The sequence below is a fragment of the Dichotomopilus funicola genome, assembly GCF_033296635.1.
Source record: "Dichotomopilus funicola strain CBS 141.50 unplaced genomic scaffold C8A04scaffold_78, whole genome shotgun sequence".
Classification (NCBI taxonomy): domain Eukaryota; kingdom Fungi; phylum Ascomycota; class Sordariomycetes; order Sordariales; family Chaetomiaceae; genus Dichotomopilus; species Dichotomopilus funicola.
The window spans coordinates 28008-42678 of record NW_026944099.1 but is presented as its reverse complement, the minus strand read 5'-3'; the positions used below and the strand labels follow the sequence as shown (position 1 = coordinate 42678).

The 14671-nt window shown below is 54.9% G+C and overlaps 5 protein-coding genes across 5 annotated transcripts; 4 read left to right on the top strand and 1 right to left on the bottom strand.

Annotated features, from left to right (window-relative positions):
- Positions 1-884: 884 nt before the first annotated feature.
- Positions 885-1590, top strand: C8A04DRAFT_32017 (uncharacterized protein; the record flags this gene model as incomplete). The annotated part of the gene is made up of 2 exons (XM_062781949.1): positions 885-1212; positions 1319-1590. The coding sequence occupies 2 exons, from the start codon at positions 885-887 to the stop codon at positions 1588-1590; spliced, it is 600 nt and encodes a 199-aa protein (XP_062633805.1).
- A 1173-nt stretch (positions 1591-2763) lies between these two features.
- On the top strand, positions 2764-4540 carry C8A04DRAFT_14935 (putative acyldehydrogenase; the record flags this gene model as incomplete). Its single annotated transcript, XM_062778297.1, has 3 exons — positions 2764-2878; positions 2950-3233; positions 3302-4540. 3 exons carry the CDS (start codon positions 2764-2766, stop codon positions 4538-4540), a joined length of 1638 nt encoding a protein of 545 aa, XP_062633804.1.
- Positions 4541-5167: 627 nt separating this feature from the next.
- On the top strand, positions 5168-6894 carry C8A04DRAFT_39888 (cholinesterase; the record flags this gene model as incomplete). The annotated part of the gene is made up of 2 exons (XM_062784750.1): positions 5168-5639; positions 5714-6894. The coding sequence occupies 2 exons, from the start codon at positions 5168-5170 to the stop codon at positions 6892-6894; spliced, it is 1653 nt and encodes a 550-aa protein (XP_062633803.1).
- A 1251-nt stretch (positions 6895-8145) lies between these two features.
- Positions 8146-8979, bottom strand: C8A04DRAFT_39887 (uncharacterized protein; the record flags this gene model as incomplete). The annotated part of the gene is made up of 4 exons (XM_062784749.1): positions 8146-8246; positions 8306-8500; positions 8582-8701; positions 8793-8979. 4 exons carry the CDS (start codon positions 8977-8979, stop codon positions 8146-8148), a joined length of 603 nt encoding a protein of 200 aa, XP_062633802.1.
- Positions 8980-10434: 1455 nt separating this feature from the next.
- On the top strand, positions 10435-14637 carry C8A04DRAFT_39886 (uncharacterized protein; the record flags this gene model as incomplete). Its single annotated transcript, XM_062784748.1, has 5 exons — positions 10435-10552; positions 10649-12183; positions 12281-12707; positions 12788-14462; positions 14538-14637. 5 exons carry the CDS (start codon positions 10435-10437, stop codon positions 14635-14637), a joined length of 3855 nt encoding a protein of 1284 aa, XP_062633801.1.
- Positions 14638-14671: the final 34 nt, after the last annotated feature.

Here is a 14671-nt window from a genome sequence, read left to right as displayed (position 1 = left end):
TCGGACGGGCAATATCGCTGGAAGGCAAAACAATGTCCATTGCTATTACTGTCGACGGGTTTTGCTTTCTACAGTTGTATGTCGCAAATGATTTACAAGCAAAACATCTGCGGAGACTCGTCAAGATCTTGAGTTTCTCCAGTGATTGCACCAACCCATCGGGTCGAATTCATCTGCACAATATCAGGTCGTCTATGAAGTGCCGACACAGGCTTTAGAGGGCCGACAAGACCTTGAGTTGTGAACACCGTCTGTGAGCAAAGTTAATTTTGTTTTTACTTTTGACCCAGTTAATCCGAAATAAACTTTATCCCAAACCCCGCGTACTGGTAGGACGATCCCAAGCAAGCAAAAGAAGATGTCACGAACATCGTCACGGCTCGTTTCTCATGGAACGTCTCGAGTGAATACTAAGGAGAGCTCTTGCGCTTGATGTGGTGTCTCTGTAGCATAACATAGACTCCACGATAACCATGACATTCTTTTAAAAGCCCAACGGCTTGACTTGATAGATGCCCCAGCCGAAATAAGGTTTGGGTCCCGCGCGTAAGTAGGGCGGAACATTACCCCGAGCGGGAAGCTCTGTAGCTCGGATTACCCGCATTCCCAGCAAACCAGAGTCGAGCTGTGATCAATCACCTGGCTTGGGGGAACCATCCCGTCGCCCAGGGCGTCAGCAACCGCAAATACGAGTTTCTCATGCTCGTGGTAGGCGAGATTCGTCCATCGTTATTCCAAGGGGGTTACGTCGCTCGTGGGCGTCGCATAAGTAATATATAGTCAAGAACAAGACACTGCATCAAGCAGTCAACCCTTGAAAAGTATCAACCAAACTCAGCGGACACCTAAATATTAGTTTCAATCAAGAGCTTAACACCTAGAAAATGCAGCTCAAAGTCTTCCTCACTCTCTTCGCGGCCGCGGCCTCGGCTGCTCTCCTCGACGATGTCCCGGAAGCCCCGCGCAAGTTAACACTGATGGCGCTGCGTTCCGGCGCTGTATTCCACCCGGGCATCATCAGCGCCTCGCAGAACAAGCTGTGGCTCTCGCTTCCCGCCGACAAGCTTGACGCCGAGTGCCAGGACGGCCAGCAGCACACCGCGGCCACCGTTTACATCCAGGATGGCAAGCTCGTGTTGTATGGTACTGGGAAGGCAGACGAGGGGAAGGAGGTGCCCGTGCAGCAGTTTGTGGTTGATCGCTCGGGGAACGGTAACTCGGCCTTTTCTGCTTCTTCTTTCCCGTGGTTCCTCTGTCTCTATCCGTCAAATTGTGAGGCCATGGCCTTTGCTGATTAGTAATTCAATTGTGACCATAGGCCAAGGCGAACTAAATTACTACACCCAACCCGCCGACGCTCCTCCTCCCACCGGTGACCTTGAGGTGGTCGGTTGGGAAATCGACACGAGCGAGAACCTCACCTTCAAGGGTTATAACCTGATTGCGTGCCCTGCCGCCGACGGATCGTGGGCTGTCTGGGTCAATGTCGACGTGCAGAATCCGGGTGGCAACGAGGGGTGCTTGGGCTTTGTCACCCGCGTCGAAGGGAACTACGTGCCCGTTGGATGCGAGTATAGCGGTCACCCGTAGGTAACTAATTAGTTAGCGGGTTATCGTGTTGGTGTTGGCGTCGGTAGGGCAGTATGGCGGATTTAATGAGGGGGATTGTCGAAGGATGTAAGGAGCGAGAGACGGAGAGAAGGGATAGTGTGAATGTCCAGCGTTTCCCGTGTCGTGTATCTGTAGGTAGTTGCGAAAATCTTGGGTGGTTGATAAAAGTCTCCGAATCCTCCATCCCAGCGCGCGAGTCGCGTGCCTTGACTGCCGACCGCGGGTTGGTGGGCTCTTAAGTGGATGCTACAGGGGGTGGTTGGTGTTGCCTCGGCTCGTTCAGGCTTGTGGACGCCAGCGACTTGGTAATCCGGCCTGTCGCCATTGGCCTGACACGAGGTGCATTTCCATGACATCAGCCGAGGGCTCGCGGTCGCGGGCCGGTAATGGCCACACAGGGGTCCACCTCAGCGTCGAAGGCTATCACATGCCTCCGCATCCAAGGCTCGACGAGACTGGCAAGCCCGGAATACCTGGCGATGCGACTTTTTCGGAGTTTCTACTCTGTAAGGTCGATGGAGCAGAGAAAGAGTTAGTTAACGCGGCGCAGAAGGACTTGCCTCGTCGAAAAGAAAGCCATGAAATGCTAAGGACAGAGCGAGAAAACGGGAGACAGCCCGAGGCGCATCGTCGTCTCCACCCTGTCATTCTTTCGAATGAAAGAATGTGTCTCGAAGATGGTGTTGTTTCCACATGCAGGCCACACAGAAACCCGGGGATTTGTTGTCGCATCTACACTACACAAGGACTCTCAATTGTGGTCGTAGCAGGATGATGAACGGGGCACAAAATGGAAGTGCATGTGCCACTTCCCCCGGACTCCAGATTCGAGCATTCGGGGGCGGGCCGGGTTCACATGTGATCGCACTGAGATCCGGTTGCCGTCGACCTCACCCCACGGGGCAGGGGGCTCCAGGATTCCAGATGCCGAGTTCCATTTGCCGCCCTTTATTATCGCCGGAGGATGCCCCCTCGTTCCTTCTTTTCTTCCTTCCTTCCTTTTCATTGTCCATGCTTGCCTGCCTACTCCAATTTTTAAAGCCTTGCATTCGTCGACCTTGACTTCCTTTTTGTCTGAAGTCAGTAGGGCCACATTTTTTTACCTTACCATACTGTTCACCCCTCTGTATTTTGCACCTCTTATCCACAACCATGTCTAAGACATTTACGCAAGGCGACGTTGCCGCCCACAACAAGACGGAGTCCCTCTGGATCGTAGTTGACGACGATGTTTACGATCTCACCAAGTTCCAGGATGACCACCCGGGTAAGTTTCCTTTCATCCAGCGCGCAATTCCTCATTCGGACCGTTTTTTGTTAACGTGATGTGCATTGCAGGCGGCAAGAAGATTTTGCAAAGGGTGGCCGGCAAGGATGCGTCAAAACAGTTCTGGAAGTACCACAACGAGGGCATCTTGAAGAAGTTCCAGAAGCAGCTGCAGATTGGCTCTCTAGATACGAAGCCCAAGGCGGCCGCTCCCCCACCAGCGCCCGCGCCGGCCCCGAAGGAGGCTCCGAAGCGCGCCGCCAAGCCGGCTTCGTCCGAGGAGGAGGAGGAGGCCGAGGCCCTCGAGCCCTTCGGCGCCCAGATTCCCTTTGCCGACCCTAGCTGGTACCAGGGCGTAAGTTTCACCTCCGTGTTACGTGCACATAGAAATCCTCCGTCACTAACATCTTTATCCTCTCCTAGTACCACTCCCCGTACTACAATGAGACCCACGCTGCGCTCCGGGCCGAGATTCGGGAGTGGATCGACAACGAAATCGAGCCCAACGTCACTGAGTGGGACGAAAAGAAGCAGGTGCCCGCCGAGGTGTACAAGGAGATGGGCCGTCGCGGTTACCTGGCCGGCTTGCTTGGCACCAGCTACAAGAAGGAATACGTCGACAACCCGATCAAGTCGGTGGCTCCCGAGGACTGGGATCTCTTCCACGAGATGCTGCTTACCGATGAGCTCAGCCGCACTGGTTCGGGCGGTTTCGTCTGGAACGTTATTGGCGGTTTCGGTATCGGCTGCCCCCCGCTGGTCAAGTTCGGCAAGAAGTCGCTGGTCGACCGCATCCTGCCCGGCATCCTGAACGGCGACAAGCGCATCTGCCTGGCCATCACGGAGCCCGATGCTGGCAGTGATGTTGCCAACCTGACCTGCGAGGCCAAGCTCAGCGAGGACGGCAAGCACTACATCGTTAACGGCGAGAAGAAGTGGATCACCAACGGTGTGTGGTCTGACTACTTCACCACCGCAGTCCGTACCGGTGGCCCGGGCATGAACGGCGTGTCGCTGCTCCTCATCGAGCGTGACTTTGGCGGCGTTTCCACTCGTCGCATGGACTGCCAGGGTGTGTGGTCGAGCGGCACGACCTACATTACCTTTGAGGATGTCAAGGTCCCCGTTGAGAACTTGATCGGCAAGGAGAACCAGGGCTTCCGCGTCATCATGACCAACTTCAACCACGAGCGCATCGGCATTATCATCCAATGTCTGCGCTTTGCCCGCGTGTGCTTCGAGGAGTCGGTCAAGTTTGCCAACAAGCGCAAGACTTTCGGCAAGAAGCTCATCGAGCACCCCGTCATCCGTCTCAAGCTCGCCCACATGGCCCGCCAGATCGAGGCCTCGTACAGCTGGCTGGAGAGCATCATTTACCAATGCCAGAAGACCAACGAGACCGAAGCCATGCTGCGTCTTGGTGGGCCCATTGCTTCGCTCAAGGCCCAGTCCACCGTCACCTTCGAGTTCTGTGCTCGCGAGGCCTCGCAAATCTTTGGCGGTTTGTCGTACTCGCGTGGCGGCCAGGGCGGCAAGGTTGAGCGCCTGTACCGTGATGTGCGTGCCTATGCTATCCCCGGTGGTAGCGAGGAGATCATGCTTGACTTGAGCATCCGCCAGAGCATGAAGGTGGCCAAGATGTTTGGCGGGATGAAGTTGTGAGAGCTGAGAAACGACGAGAGGAAAATATTACCATTTTTAGAGAGGTGATTTGGATTGATAGGTTTGGTATCTGTCAACAATAGTAGGAATAGGCGGCGGTGTATTATTTTTTTTTTTTGTTTTCTCAACTCCTGTATCGTTAATTCCGGAATCTTTCATGGCGGTCCGGCAATCTTGCCCAAACCCCAATCTTTCATATTTTTATACTGTTTATAAAATTTTACTTTATTCTTGGATAACAACAAGGCATTGGCAGGAGATTGGGAGACTGGTTGGCGCAGCGGTGACATTTTGAATACAATACATTACCTCTAACTACTTGTTTGCATGCACTTTTCCTAACTTCAAGTTGCGGTGTAGGCGAATCCGATGCTTTCCTGTTTGGTGGTGTGTTGTCTCAGACATTCTTGCAGCGGACGTGGTGTCACGACCGTGACTGTGCTGGGGAAAGAGGAGCCCAATAGCTAAATGGTGTTACAAGTATATTAAGATAGTTACACAAGCGACGACCCCGTCAACACGGGACTTCGACATACCTCACCCGATATATGCCCGTGTGTTTTTCCGAGCGCGGCCGAATCACCATCGATAATTGTAAACGCACAAGGTGCGTAACAAGTACAAGCGATGTTCGCCTCGTGGTTCTTCGCCTGCCTCGCCGTTACAAGCCTCGTGGCTGCCGACTGCGCCGAGTGCAGCAACGTAAGGACAAGACAGTCACTACTCGCAGTGGAGACAACCAACGGTCCCATAATAGGGCATATTGCTCCCGGAGCACCATCGCAACGCGTGATCGAATATCTGGGGATTCCCTACGCGAAGCCTCCCGTGGGCGACCTACGATTCGCCGCTCCCCAGCCGTTGGATATCCAAGACCCTTACATAGCCGCCAACTTTGGCGCAGACTGTCCGTTAACGCCCCCCAAGCCTGTTGACTATCCTGAGTTTACCCCTCAGGCGCAGCGCATCATCAACTATTTCACCTCTGGCACAGGGACACCACAAAGCGAAGACTGCCTGACGCTCAACATCTGGTCTAAGGCCACGCCTGCGGCTGACACGGCCAACAAGCCCGTTGTCGTGTATTTCTACGGGGGCAGTAAGTCATAGGGGGCGGCGGGCACTGTTGGACAAATTTCACTAGCCGTTAGTTCCTTAGTAACACTCGCACAGGGTTCACCGCTGGCAACACCAACAGCCCCTTTTACAACGGCCAGCATTTGGCCGACGCCCAGGATATCGTTGTCGTGACAGTAAACTACCGCACCAACATCTTCGGGTTTCCCGGCGCCCCGGGCGAGATGCAGAACTTGGGCCTGCGCGACCAGCGTGCCGCTGTTGAGTGGGTGCGCGACAACATCGCGAGCTTCGGCGGCCATGCGAGCCGGATCGTGCTCGCCGGCCAGTCGTCGGGCGGTGTTGCAGTGGACTACTGGGCTTACGCGCACGAGGCCGACCCAATTGCGGCCGGCCTAATCCTCAGTTCAGGCACTGCGTTCAGCTTCCCCCTGAATGCCCCCGGCGTGCTAGACCGCAATTGGAACACGGTTGTAAACGCTGTGGGCTGCAACACCACCACCACGAGCACCGACACCGGCACCGGCACGACGCCTGAAGACGACCCCGCTGCCATGATGGCCTGCATGCGCGCCGTGGACTGGACCGCCCTCAAAGCCGCAGCGGCAGCCATCAAACCGAGTCCCAGCACAAGCGTCCTCCGCGGTATCCCCGCGTTCTACCCCCAAGTCGACAACCTTCTCGTCTTCCCAGACTACCCAGCGCGCACGGCAGCGGGCCGCTTCGCCCCATTGCCCATCTTCGCAGGCCACAACGATAACGAGGCGGGCTACTACCGCATCCCCGTCTATGGCAACAGCAACGGCACCGTCGTGCCCACTGACGACCAAGTCACCGCCTTCCACCTCGAGTCCTTCACCTGCCCCGTTGCCCACCAAGCCGCTGCTCGCCGTGCCCGCGCGATTCCAACTTGGGTGTACCGGTACTTTGCGGATTGGGAGAACACGCGCCTGTACCCGGACTCGGGCGCGTATCACGGGGTTGACTTGCACATGGTGTTTGGGGCGTCGGAGACGGTCAGCGGGGGGTTAGCACCGTCGGCAGAGCAGCGGGCGCTGACGGAGGTGGTGCAGCGTGCGTGGTACGCATTTGCGCGAGATCCTTGGGCCGGGCTGGCACGGGATATGGGCTGGCCGCAGTGGGCGCCTGGGCATGAGAGCTTGGTAGAGCTGGGTGTGAACAACACGGCCATGCCCCGGTTTGTGGATCCGGCGGTGTATGATGCGCCGTGTGTGAATGTTGCACCCGGTGCGTTAGGGGTGCCAGGAACAGCTTGAGTCGGTTAGGTTCATCATAATACGAGTACGCCTACTCAACTTTGCTACAATGGATATGACCTTGCGGGTTTGAAGTGAGTAGCAGCAGCAATAGACACAGAAGAGTTTTAGCTAGGAGGTTGTCTCCTTTCTCAGCTGTTGTGAGCGTAATGTAGCTGGGGCAACCAGAGACGGTACGAATGATGAAGGAGCAGGGAAGAAACGCGGCGTGAGTAATAAAATGGAACATCCGAGCGAGATAGACGAGAAATAGCCACAAAAGCCTGAGACGGAAGGTTAGTCGTTGTTTAGCCAAGGGTTTAACCACTTTGGCAGGGGAGAAACAGGAAGCAGGACGGGAAAGGTGCCTATTTGGGAGTGAGCCGGATCAGAAATAGAACAATGTAGGTGATTGGGTTATAATCATTACAGCTGTTCATAAACAGCCTCTCGTAAGAGATCATCATATCCGGCAGGGGCATCTGAATTTTGAGGAAGGGAGATAGATTGGAAGAGATTGTGGAAGGACAAGAGAGCAACTTACGACTCGAACTGTTGAGCGTCCGTTTTATGAAATCGTAATGAGCGTGAGGCATTAATCGTGAAGTCCTGGCCCAAGAGACGCATGTTAGCGACTTGATAAACAGTGTAACGCAATCAAAGGAGCGGCAAAGAATAAATCAGAAATAGAACAATGTAGGTGGTTGAGTGTAATCATAACAGCTGTTCAGAAACAGCCTCTTGCGAGGATCATCATGGTAGAAATGCGGGCATATGGGGAGAGCAATAGCATACATTTGTTATAATCCCATGTTTCGCAGGGAGGAAGAACGCAGCGAATGAGAAGCCGGAAAGGGTGAGGTGATGTTAATCATGGCCGGGCTGCATCAAATCACACTAAGAACAACACACCGAGATCCATTAGCAAGGTCGAAGTAGATCAATGGTAGGCGAGGGGGAGGAACAGAGGGTAAACTTAAGAGATAAAAGAACAATACAAGTGGTTGGAGAAAGGATTCATAGCTGATTATAAACGGCCCTTTTTAAAGGTTTCGCACCGGGGAGAAAGCAAAGGAGAAAAGACGAAAGGAGAAAAGACGAAAGGAGAAAAATTGCATACCTTGAAACGAGATAATACGGGCTGCACGCACATTAACGAGTTCTGGAATACCCTGATAGTGTAGCCGTTCGTTCCATTGCACCAGATGCCTCGCCGGTATGGTCCCTGTAATATGTACACAGCCCAGAGCGGGCCACACCCCCATGCCCCTGCTAATTGTCGTTGGGGTCTGCGCTATAAGTCTGGACCTCGATCCCATACTTTTCCTTGAGTCTCGCTCGCCGCCGTTCCTCGTATCCCGGAGCTTTGATACCTAAAGGCGAGTTAGGGACGAAGAAAACCGCCAAGCAGCAAACAATGGTTGGTTCTTACCTCGGCCCTCCCCAATCTCGGCAATCGTCTCCTCAATCGGCCTCCTGTATCTCTTGCGTAGCGCCTCCTTCCGCTCATACTCATCCACTTCAGGCCGATTCCAATAACCCCTCAAGCTGTTACCTGTATATTGATACACCGCCAGCGTAGCCGAGACGAGCGCGGATGTACCAACGACGCGAGAGATACGGCCGACTGCAAAAAAGGGAGTGTCGGAATGTGGTCAGCATTCATAGTTGAATTGTCGGCGTGACGGGAAGGGGCGTGTTTCCTTACACCTCAAGCCCATTACGGCGCCCGCAAGGGCACCGCCAACCGCATCGTTCCAGTGGTCTTCTTTCTCTCGCAGGTTTGCGCTCGCATCGCGGCCGAAATTGAACGAGGCACCGGTAGCGGCTGCGCGGAAGAAACGAGCAAACGGGTAAGCATATATGTCAAGAGCGGGAAAGAAGGGTGCGAAGAACGAAATGAGGGTAGTAAGCCGTACCAAATATGACAATGGTGCCGCCGTGTTTGGTGAAGGTGGCCCACGGCCCGACGTTTTTCTTCGCGAGCGAGCTCATCACAGCAGCGAAGAGCGTACCGACGCCGCCGAAGACCGCGCCCTCCCGGAGAGTGCCATGGACGGTATCCTTCGGTTGGTAGTGCTGATCGTCCTCGTTCGTTGGCGACATGGTGCCGGCTTCGTATGGCGGTCGTCAAGGCAGAGGGGAGAGGGGCGCGCAGGCACACGCAGAGAGTGGGTGTGGGATGCGAAAGCAGATGGACAAAGTGACATTCGAAAGGTCACTGACGGCTCGAAATGGGGTCTGCGGCTCCTCCCCACTACAATTGGGCTTTTCCTATTGGCTACATGATGCTTGGAAATCTGCCCCACTCGGCATCTTTGTGAGAGCTTCAGCGTCCCCCACGGGAGCTCAGGAGGAAGGTCTTCTCGCCCTGACTCCTAAAGCTAGAAGATGAAGCTGTAAGACGCTAATGACGCTGCGTATATGGGCAGCTTTCCCGAGCGTTATCTTACACTCCTTGTGATGCTTCAACGTATCCTCAACCCAAATTTCTTCTTTCGGCTACATTGAATGCCAACACAAAATTAAAAATAAAGTAATAAGATACAGACGTAACAAACCTCACTGAAGATCGTAAATGCCATCAACATAACGTATGAGGGGGATGATACCGCCTTAGTGACAGGTTGGCAGCATAAATTCAAGCGCCAGTTGTATCTCAGCGTAGTCCGTACTTAGTGGGTTACGCTGGGCACTGCGTCCTTCAACATGTGCGGCTAAAGAAGGCTGGGGCCATGTCGCATGCTGTATTCTTACGCAGCGCAGCGGTAAGGGGATACGTCAGCGGGTCTGAGACCCCTGAGGAGGCATCTGTCTTCTTCATTGTGTGTGTGAATAAGGCTCCGCCCCGGCTGCGCGCACCCTTCCTTTTGCTTCCGGAAGCTTAAACACAATATCACTTGCGGGTACTTAGCTCTCGTGAACCCCTCTATCCGTAGAAGGAAAAAAGCGGGAAAGAAGGTTTGCTCGGCGTTGTGTGTTTTGAATTACTCCCAATAGCTCACTGATGCCGCATCTTTTCACTTGCATTTCACTCCCACATTGTCGATCTTGACAGGAACAACGGAATTACAGTTGGTTGCATTCATTGCCTGCATCATCCCGGAGCTGTTGTTCCAGCAGCCCACCTTAACGGCTCAACACCATTTTCCTAACCTCTCCTTATTTCGTTCCTTTGCCGTGTCGCTCGCCGTCGACTCGGTAAATCTCCCGAGACCTCGCCCAGGGCATCACAGCTCCAGTGGGCACCGCCGAATATCACCCCGCATCCCGCGCCGGGCCAACCGCTTGAGACGACCCAACCCACCAACCATCCCACCGACGACTCATTCGCCCCTGATTGTGCGAGGCCACACAAGTCACCCGGCGCATACGCGTTCGTCAGGACCCTCTTGGACCTTTCGAGGATAGGAAGAGTGGAAGACAGAAGGGACGGGCTCCGCGAGTCCCATATCCCACGGCATCCAAAAGTAACCAACCGCTTGTTCTCCCTTTCTGCCGCTCATCGATTGCGCCTCTTCCAGCATCGGGCCGACAACGCACTTTTCTTTCTAATCCGTCATGACTGTCGACCGCGTTACGGCGCAGATCCAAAGGTTGGCGCTGGCCAAATCAACGGCTTTTACTAATTCGGCCTTGTCAGTGGTACAAGTCGCAGAAACAAACCCGACGGGGCAAGGTAAATAACAATCCTAGCTCATCCCGAGCCAACCCCCGGTATTTGTGATTTTGTTTCTTATCACAGAAACACTTTGAACTGACCGGGATTTCTCAGGCGGTCGGCTGGCTTCTCGACTTGTCCGCGACTGGTTTGCTGGTCATCCTAGGCGGCAAAGGCAGGAGAAGCCAAACTCGGATCCCCGACTCACGGAGCAGAATCAGGGGCCGTCGGTCGAGTGCCCACCCCTGCGCATCTTTCCTCCTCGCTCGGATGGAAGCCCAGACCATGACCTGATCGTTCAGCCGGGGCAAAGCTATGGAGCAGCACATGATCCCGAAGGCCGGGGCAGGACGCTCATATCCTGCATGTGCCGGTGCTGCCGTTACCACTTCGTTTTCAAGATTAACCCATCTCCTCACAAAGATGGCGCTGGGCACCTGCAACACCATTTCCGGGTCGTGGAGGCCTCCTGGAACGGCCTTTCCGAGGCTGCGGCGTTCCACCACTCGAAGCCTAGTCCCCACCTGTGTCGGTTTCAGTACGCCTGCACGCTCTGTGCCGTCTCCGTCGACCTAGAGATATCGCTCCCACGACTGAAACCAACGTGGCTGAAGATGATAATGGATGAGAAGAGGATTAAAGAGTCGCTCAAGGTCGCGAAGAAACAAGACCCAACCCGCTATGCGGATGTCACTGCGGAGAAAGAGACTCACTACGTTACGACCGTGCTTTACACCTTGAGCCAGTACCTCAAGAACGTTCTCGACGACGACGGGAAGGGGTCGCGAAAGAAGATATCGTGCCGGAACAAAACCTTTATGGTGCAGTTCGGCCGGGATTGCGACCAGGTCTTTCGATACCTGGGCTTCGAGGAGGAAGAAGATCAGGCCGCCAACGAGTCTTACTGGCTGCCACCACAGCTACCGCCTCAAGAGGGCAAGACACCCATTGGGTCTCCGAGAGCCTTCTATGATGATGTTAGGTCGGAAGTGCAGAGCATACTAGACTACAAACCTCCCGTGCAGGGGGAACCCGTTGTCCGGCCCGTCTCGGCATCCGCCCGAGACGAACTCGAGAAGGCTCTGGAGTGTGACAGGAGCCACCGCAGCTTCAGCACATTGTCCGTCAACAAGAACGAGGAGGAACACTTTGCTGCTCTGGGGGCGCCCGTTGATGCGGATGATGCCTTGATCAAGTTTGCCTTCAATAGACAGGTGGAACTCGACCCCGAAAATACGCCAATTTATCTCGAAGCGCTCGGTACGCTAGCTGCTCGCCGCTCGGAGGAGCTCCAGATGTTTGTGTTTACTCACCAAGAACTGCTCGCGAAGCAAAAAGAGACTGCGACTAGTACTGTGGAAAGCACACCAGTTGAAAAGGCCTACGCCCATTTTGGGCTTTCAAAGGCGTGCCCCGAGGACGCAAAGTATTTTATTGGTGTCTACAGGACTTACAGGGAGCAGTCCCCCGCACAAAAGTCAGACCACCGGCTTGCTCTGCTCCGCATTGGGAAGGACCGACACAGCGAGGAAATCTTGAAAGAGGTGTTCGAGACGCAGATGGACCTTCCTGAAGCCTGCCAGTTCTTGCGTGTAGAGGGCGAGTGGCCAATGGACAGTATTGCCGTATCCGCACAGAGTGTGGCTTCGGTATGTGTAACCATCTGATTCCGTTTGCTTCCCGTTTGCTTTCTACCACTCCTATAGATAACCCCCCGACGAGCGCATACTAACAAACCGATACCAGGAACTGGACTCAGACCAACTAGACCTTCAACTCCTCGCACTGGACACCATTGCCCTCAAGCGGCCGATGAACGACCCCAACCGCCCAGCCTTTGACGGCATCGTGGCCGAACTACGATCCCGCCTGACCCAGTTTATCTCCAACAACCCAGCGGAAGAGGCCCGGGGTCCTCAGCACGCTGTCGATGTGGACTTACCGGTTGGTCTTGCGAACCTGCGGAATACGTGCTACCTCAACAGCATCCTGCAGTACTTCTACTCGGTCAAAGCCGTCAGGAACCTCGCCGTTACGTCCGAGTTGAACCCCTTGGAGCCCACTGAAGCCAATCTTAGCAGTATTCTACGCATTGGCAGTAATGGCGGCAGCGATGGACCAGATCAAAGCCCGTCCGAGTTGGAGACTGGCCGGGCTTTCGTGGGTCATGAGTGTGAGTTACCTTCGCTTGCTTACCCTGCGTATGTGATGCGTGGTGTTTTTATTATCTGTGTTAACTTCTTGCGCGTGTAGTTACTCGTGAACTAAGCACTCTGTTCCGCGACCTGGATGCCACTGGGGAGGTATCGATCCCGCCCCGCCAGCGTCTTGCCAACGCTGCCTTGCTGCGGCCTGAAAAATTGCGCCCACACTCGGCCGACGTCCCTGCCGTTGCCGCCTCGGGTGACGGCGATGCACCACCACCACCTCTCCCACCTCGTGCCGGCGAAAGTCCCCCTACCAATGTTGCCGACGCACCCATGGGAGAGCCCGAACAAGTCGAAGTGGAAAGCACCCGAAGTTCCCAAACATTGGTCGAACATCCCCGAGAGGACAACGGCCCTTTGGTTTCCACACTTGACGATCGCTCATCTGACAAGGCTACGGCAGCAACAGCGCCTAGCCCCGCGCACGACATGCAAACTTCCGACACTGCCACCAGTCGCCCAAACGAAGGTGACGTAAAAATATCTAAGCTTACCGTGGAAGAGCTTGCCGTCGAGCTGGACAAGCCGAACGTCGGATCCGATCAGATGGACGTCGACGAGGTCATGGGCAATGCCATTGATCATTTGCGCGCCGCCTTCAAAATTTCCAGCATTGGCGCCCCCAAGAGCACAACCGACCCGATTGAACAAGCCTTCTTCTCGACCTTTATCGACAGCCGCAAAAAGCGGGGAGAAAAGGAATGGAACCGAACCAGCCGATCCGACCGTTGGGTGACGGCATACCCATCCCAGACGGGTACGAGGGGTCTTTATGATGCTTTGGCGATCTCATTCGATTTGGAGCTGCTGCCGGACAATCTTCTGTCCTTTACGAGCATTGAAAAGCCCGCCCCGCACTTCCATATCTGTATTCAGCGATCCGACGGCGTCAGGAAGAACGGCAACCCGATCACCATTCCTGAGACACTGTACCTCGACCGCTTCATGCATACTGCGGACATTCACTCGCCGCTCTTCAAGGCGAGGAAGCGCGGTTGGGACATTAAGACTAGGTTGAACGAAATGGAACCTGCTACAGGGGAGGAGAAGTCGAAACTTTTTGCGGACGATCCAAACTGGACCCCGGCCATGCGGAAACGGCTCGAGGAGGTACCTGACGAGGAAGTCGACGCGTTCCTGGTCTCAGACGAATACAAAACCCCGTTCCCCGTGGAGCTGTATACCATTGACCCGGCTCTGAAGCAGTTGATGGACAAATACGGTGTTGCAGCGCCCAAACCTATCCAGCCCCCCCATCCCACTGAGCCGGTTGACATGTTCGCCACGGATGATTTCTGGAAGAAGTTCGAGATCCGTCAGAAGGAACAGAAAGAGCAGTTGACGGCCGAGCGGGATGGGCTCTTTCGCGACGCCCATGATGTCGCCTACCGTCTCCACGCTGTCGTCTGTCACGCGGGGACAAGCGCTTCAGCCGGCCACTACTGGGTCTGGATTCACGACTTTGAGGACGATGTTTGGCGCAAGTACAACGACACGGTCGTTTCGGTGCACCCAGCTGAGTTCGTGTTCAACGAACTGAACACCAAGGGCGAGCCCTACTACCTCGCCTACGTCAAGGCCGACGAAGTCCAGAATCTGGTCAGCGTCCCACGTCGCCAGCCGATGGTGGCTCCGCCCGTGCCTCCGCGTCCAAACTCGGCTCACAATGATGTGGTAATGACTGATGACGCGGATTCCGTGCTTCCTAGCATCGAGCAATGGTACACCGGCCGTAGCCTTTCCATGGCTCAACCCCAACTACCAATTCAGGAGACAAATAACTAATCAGGCTCTAGGGAAGACGTAGAAGTCGCCGAGGCTGCGAACGTGGACACGCCCCGCACGGCGAACAATAACGACAATTTTGTTCACTCACCGGACCAAAACAGAACCTAGCAGGATCACCTGGGCGTCGGGCATCGCTACGTAG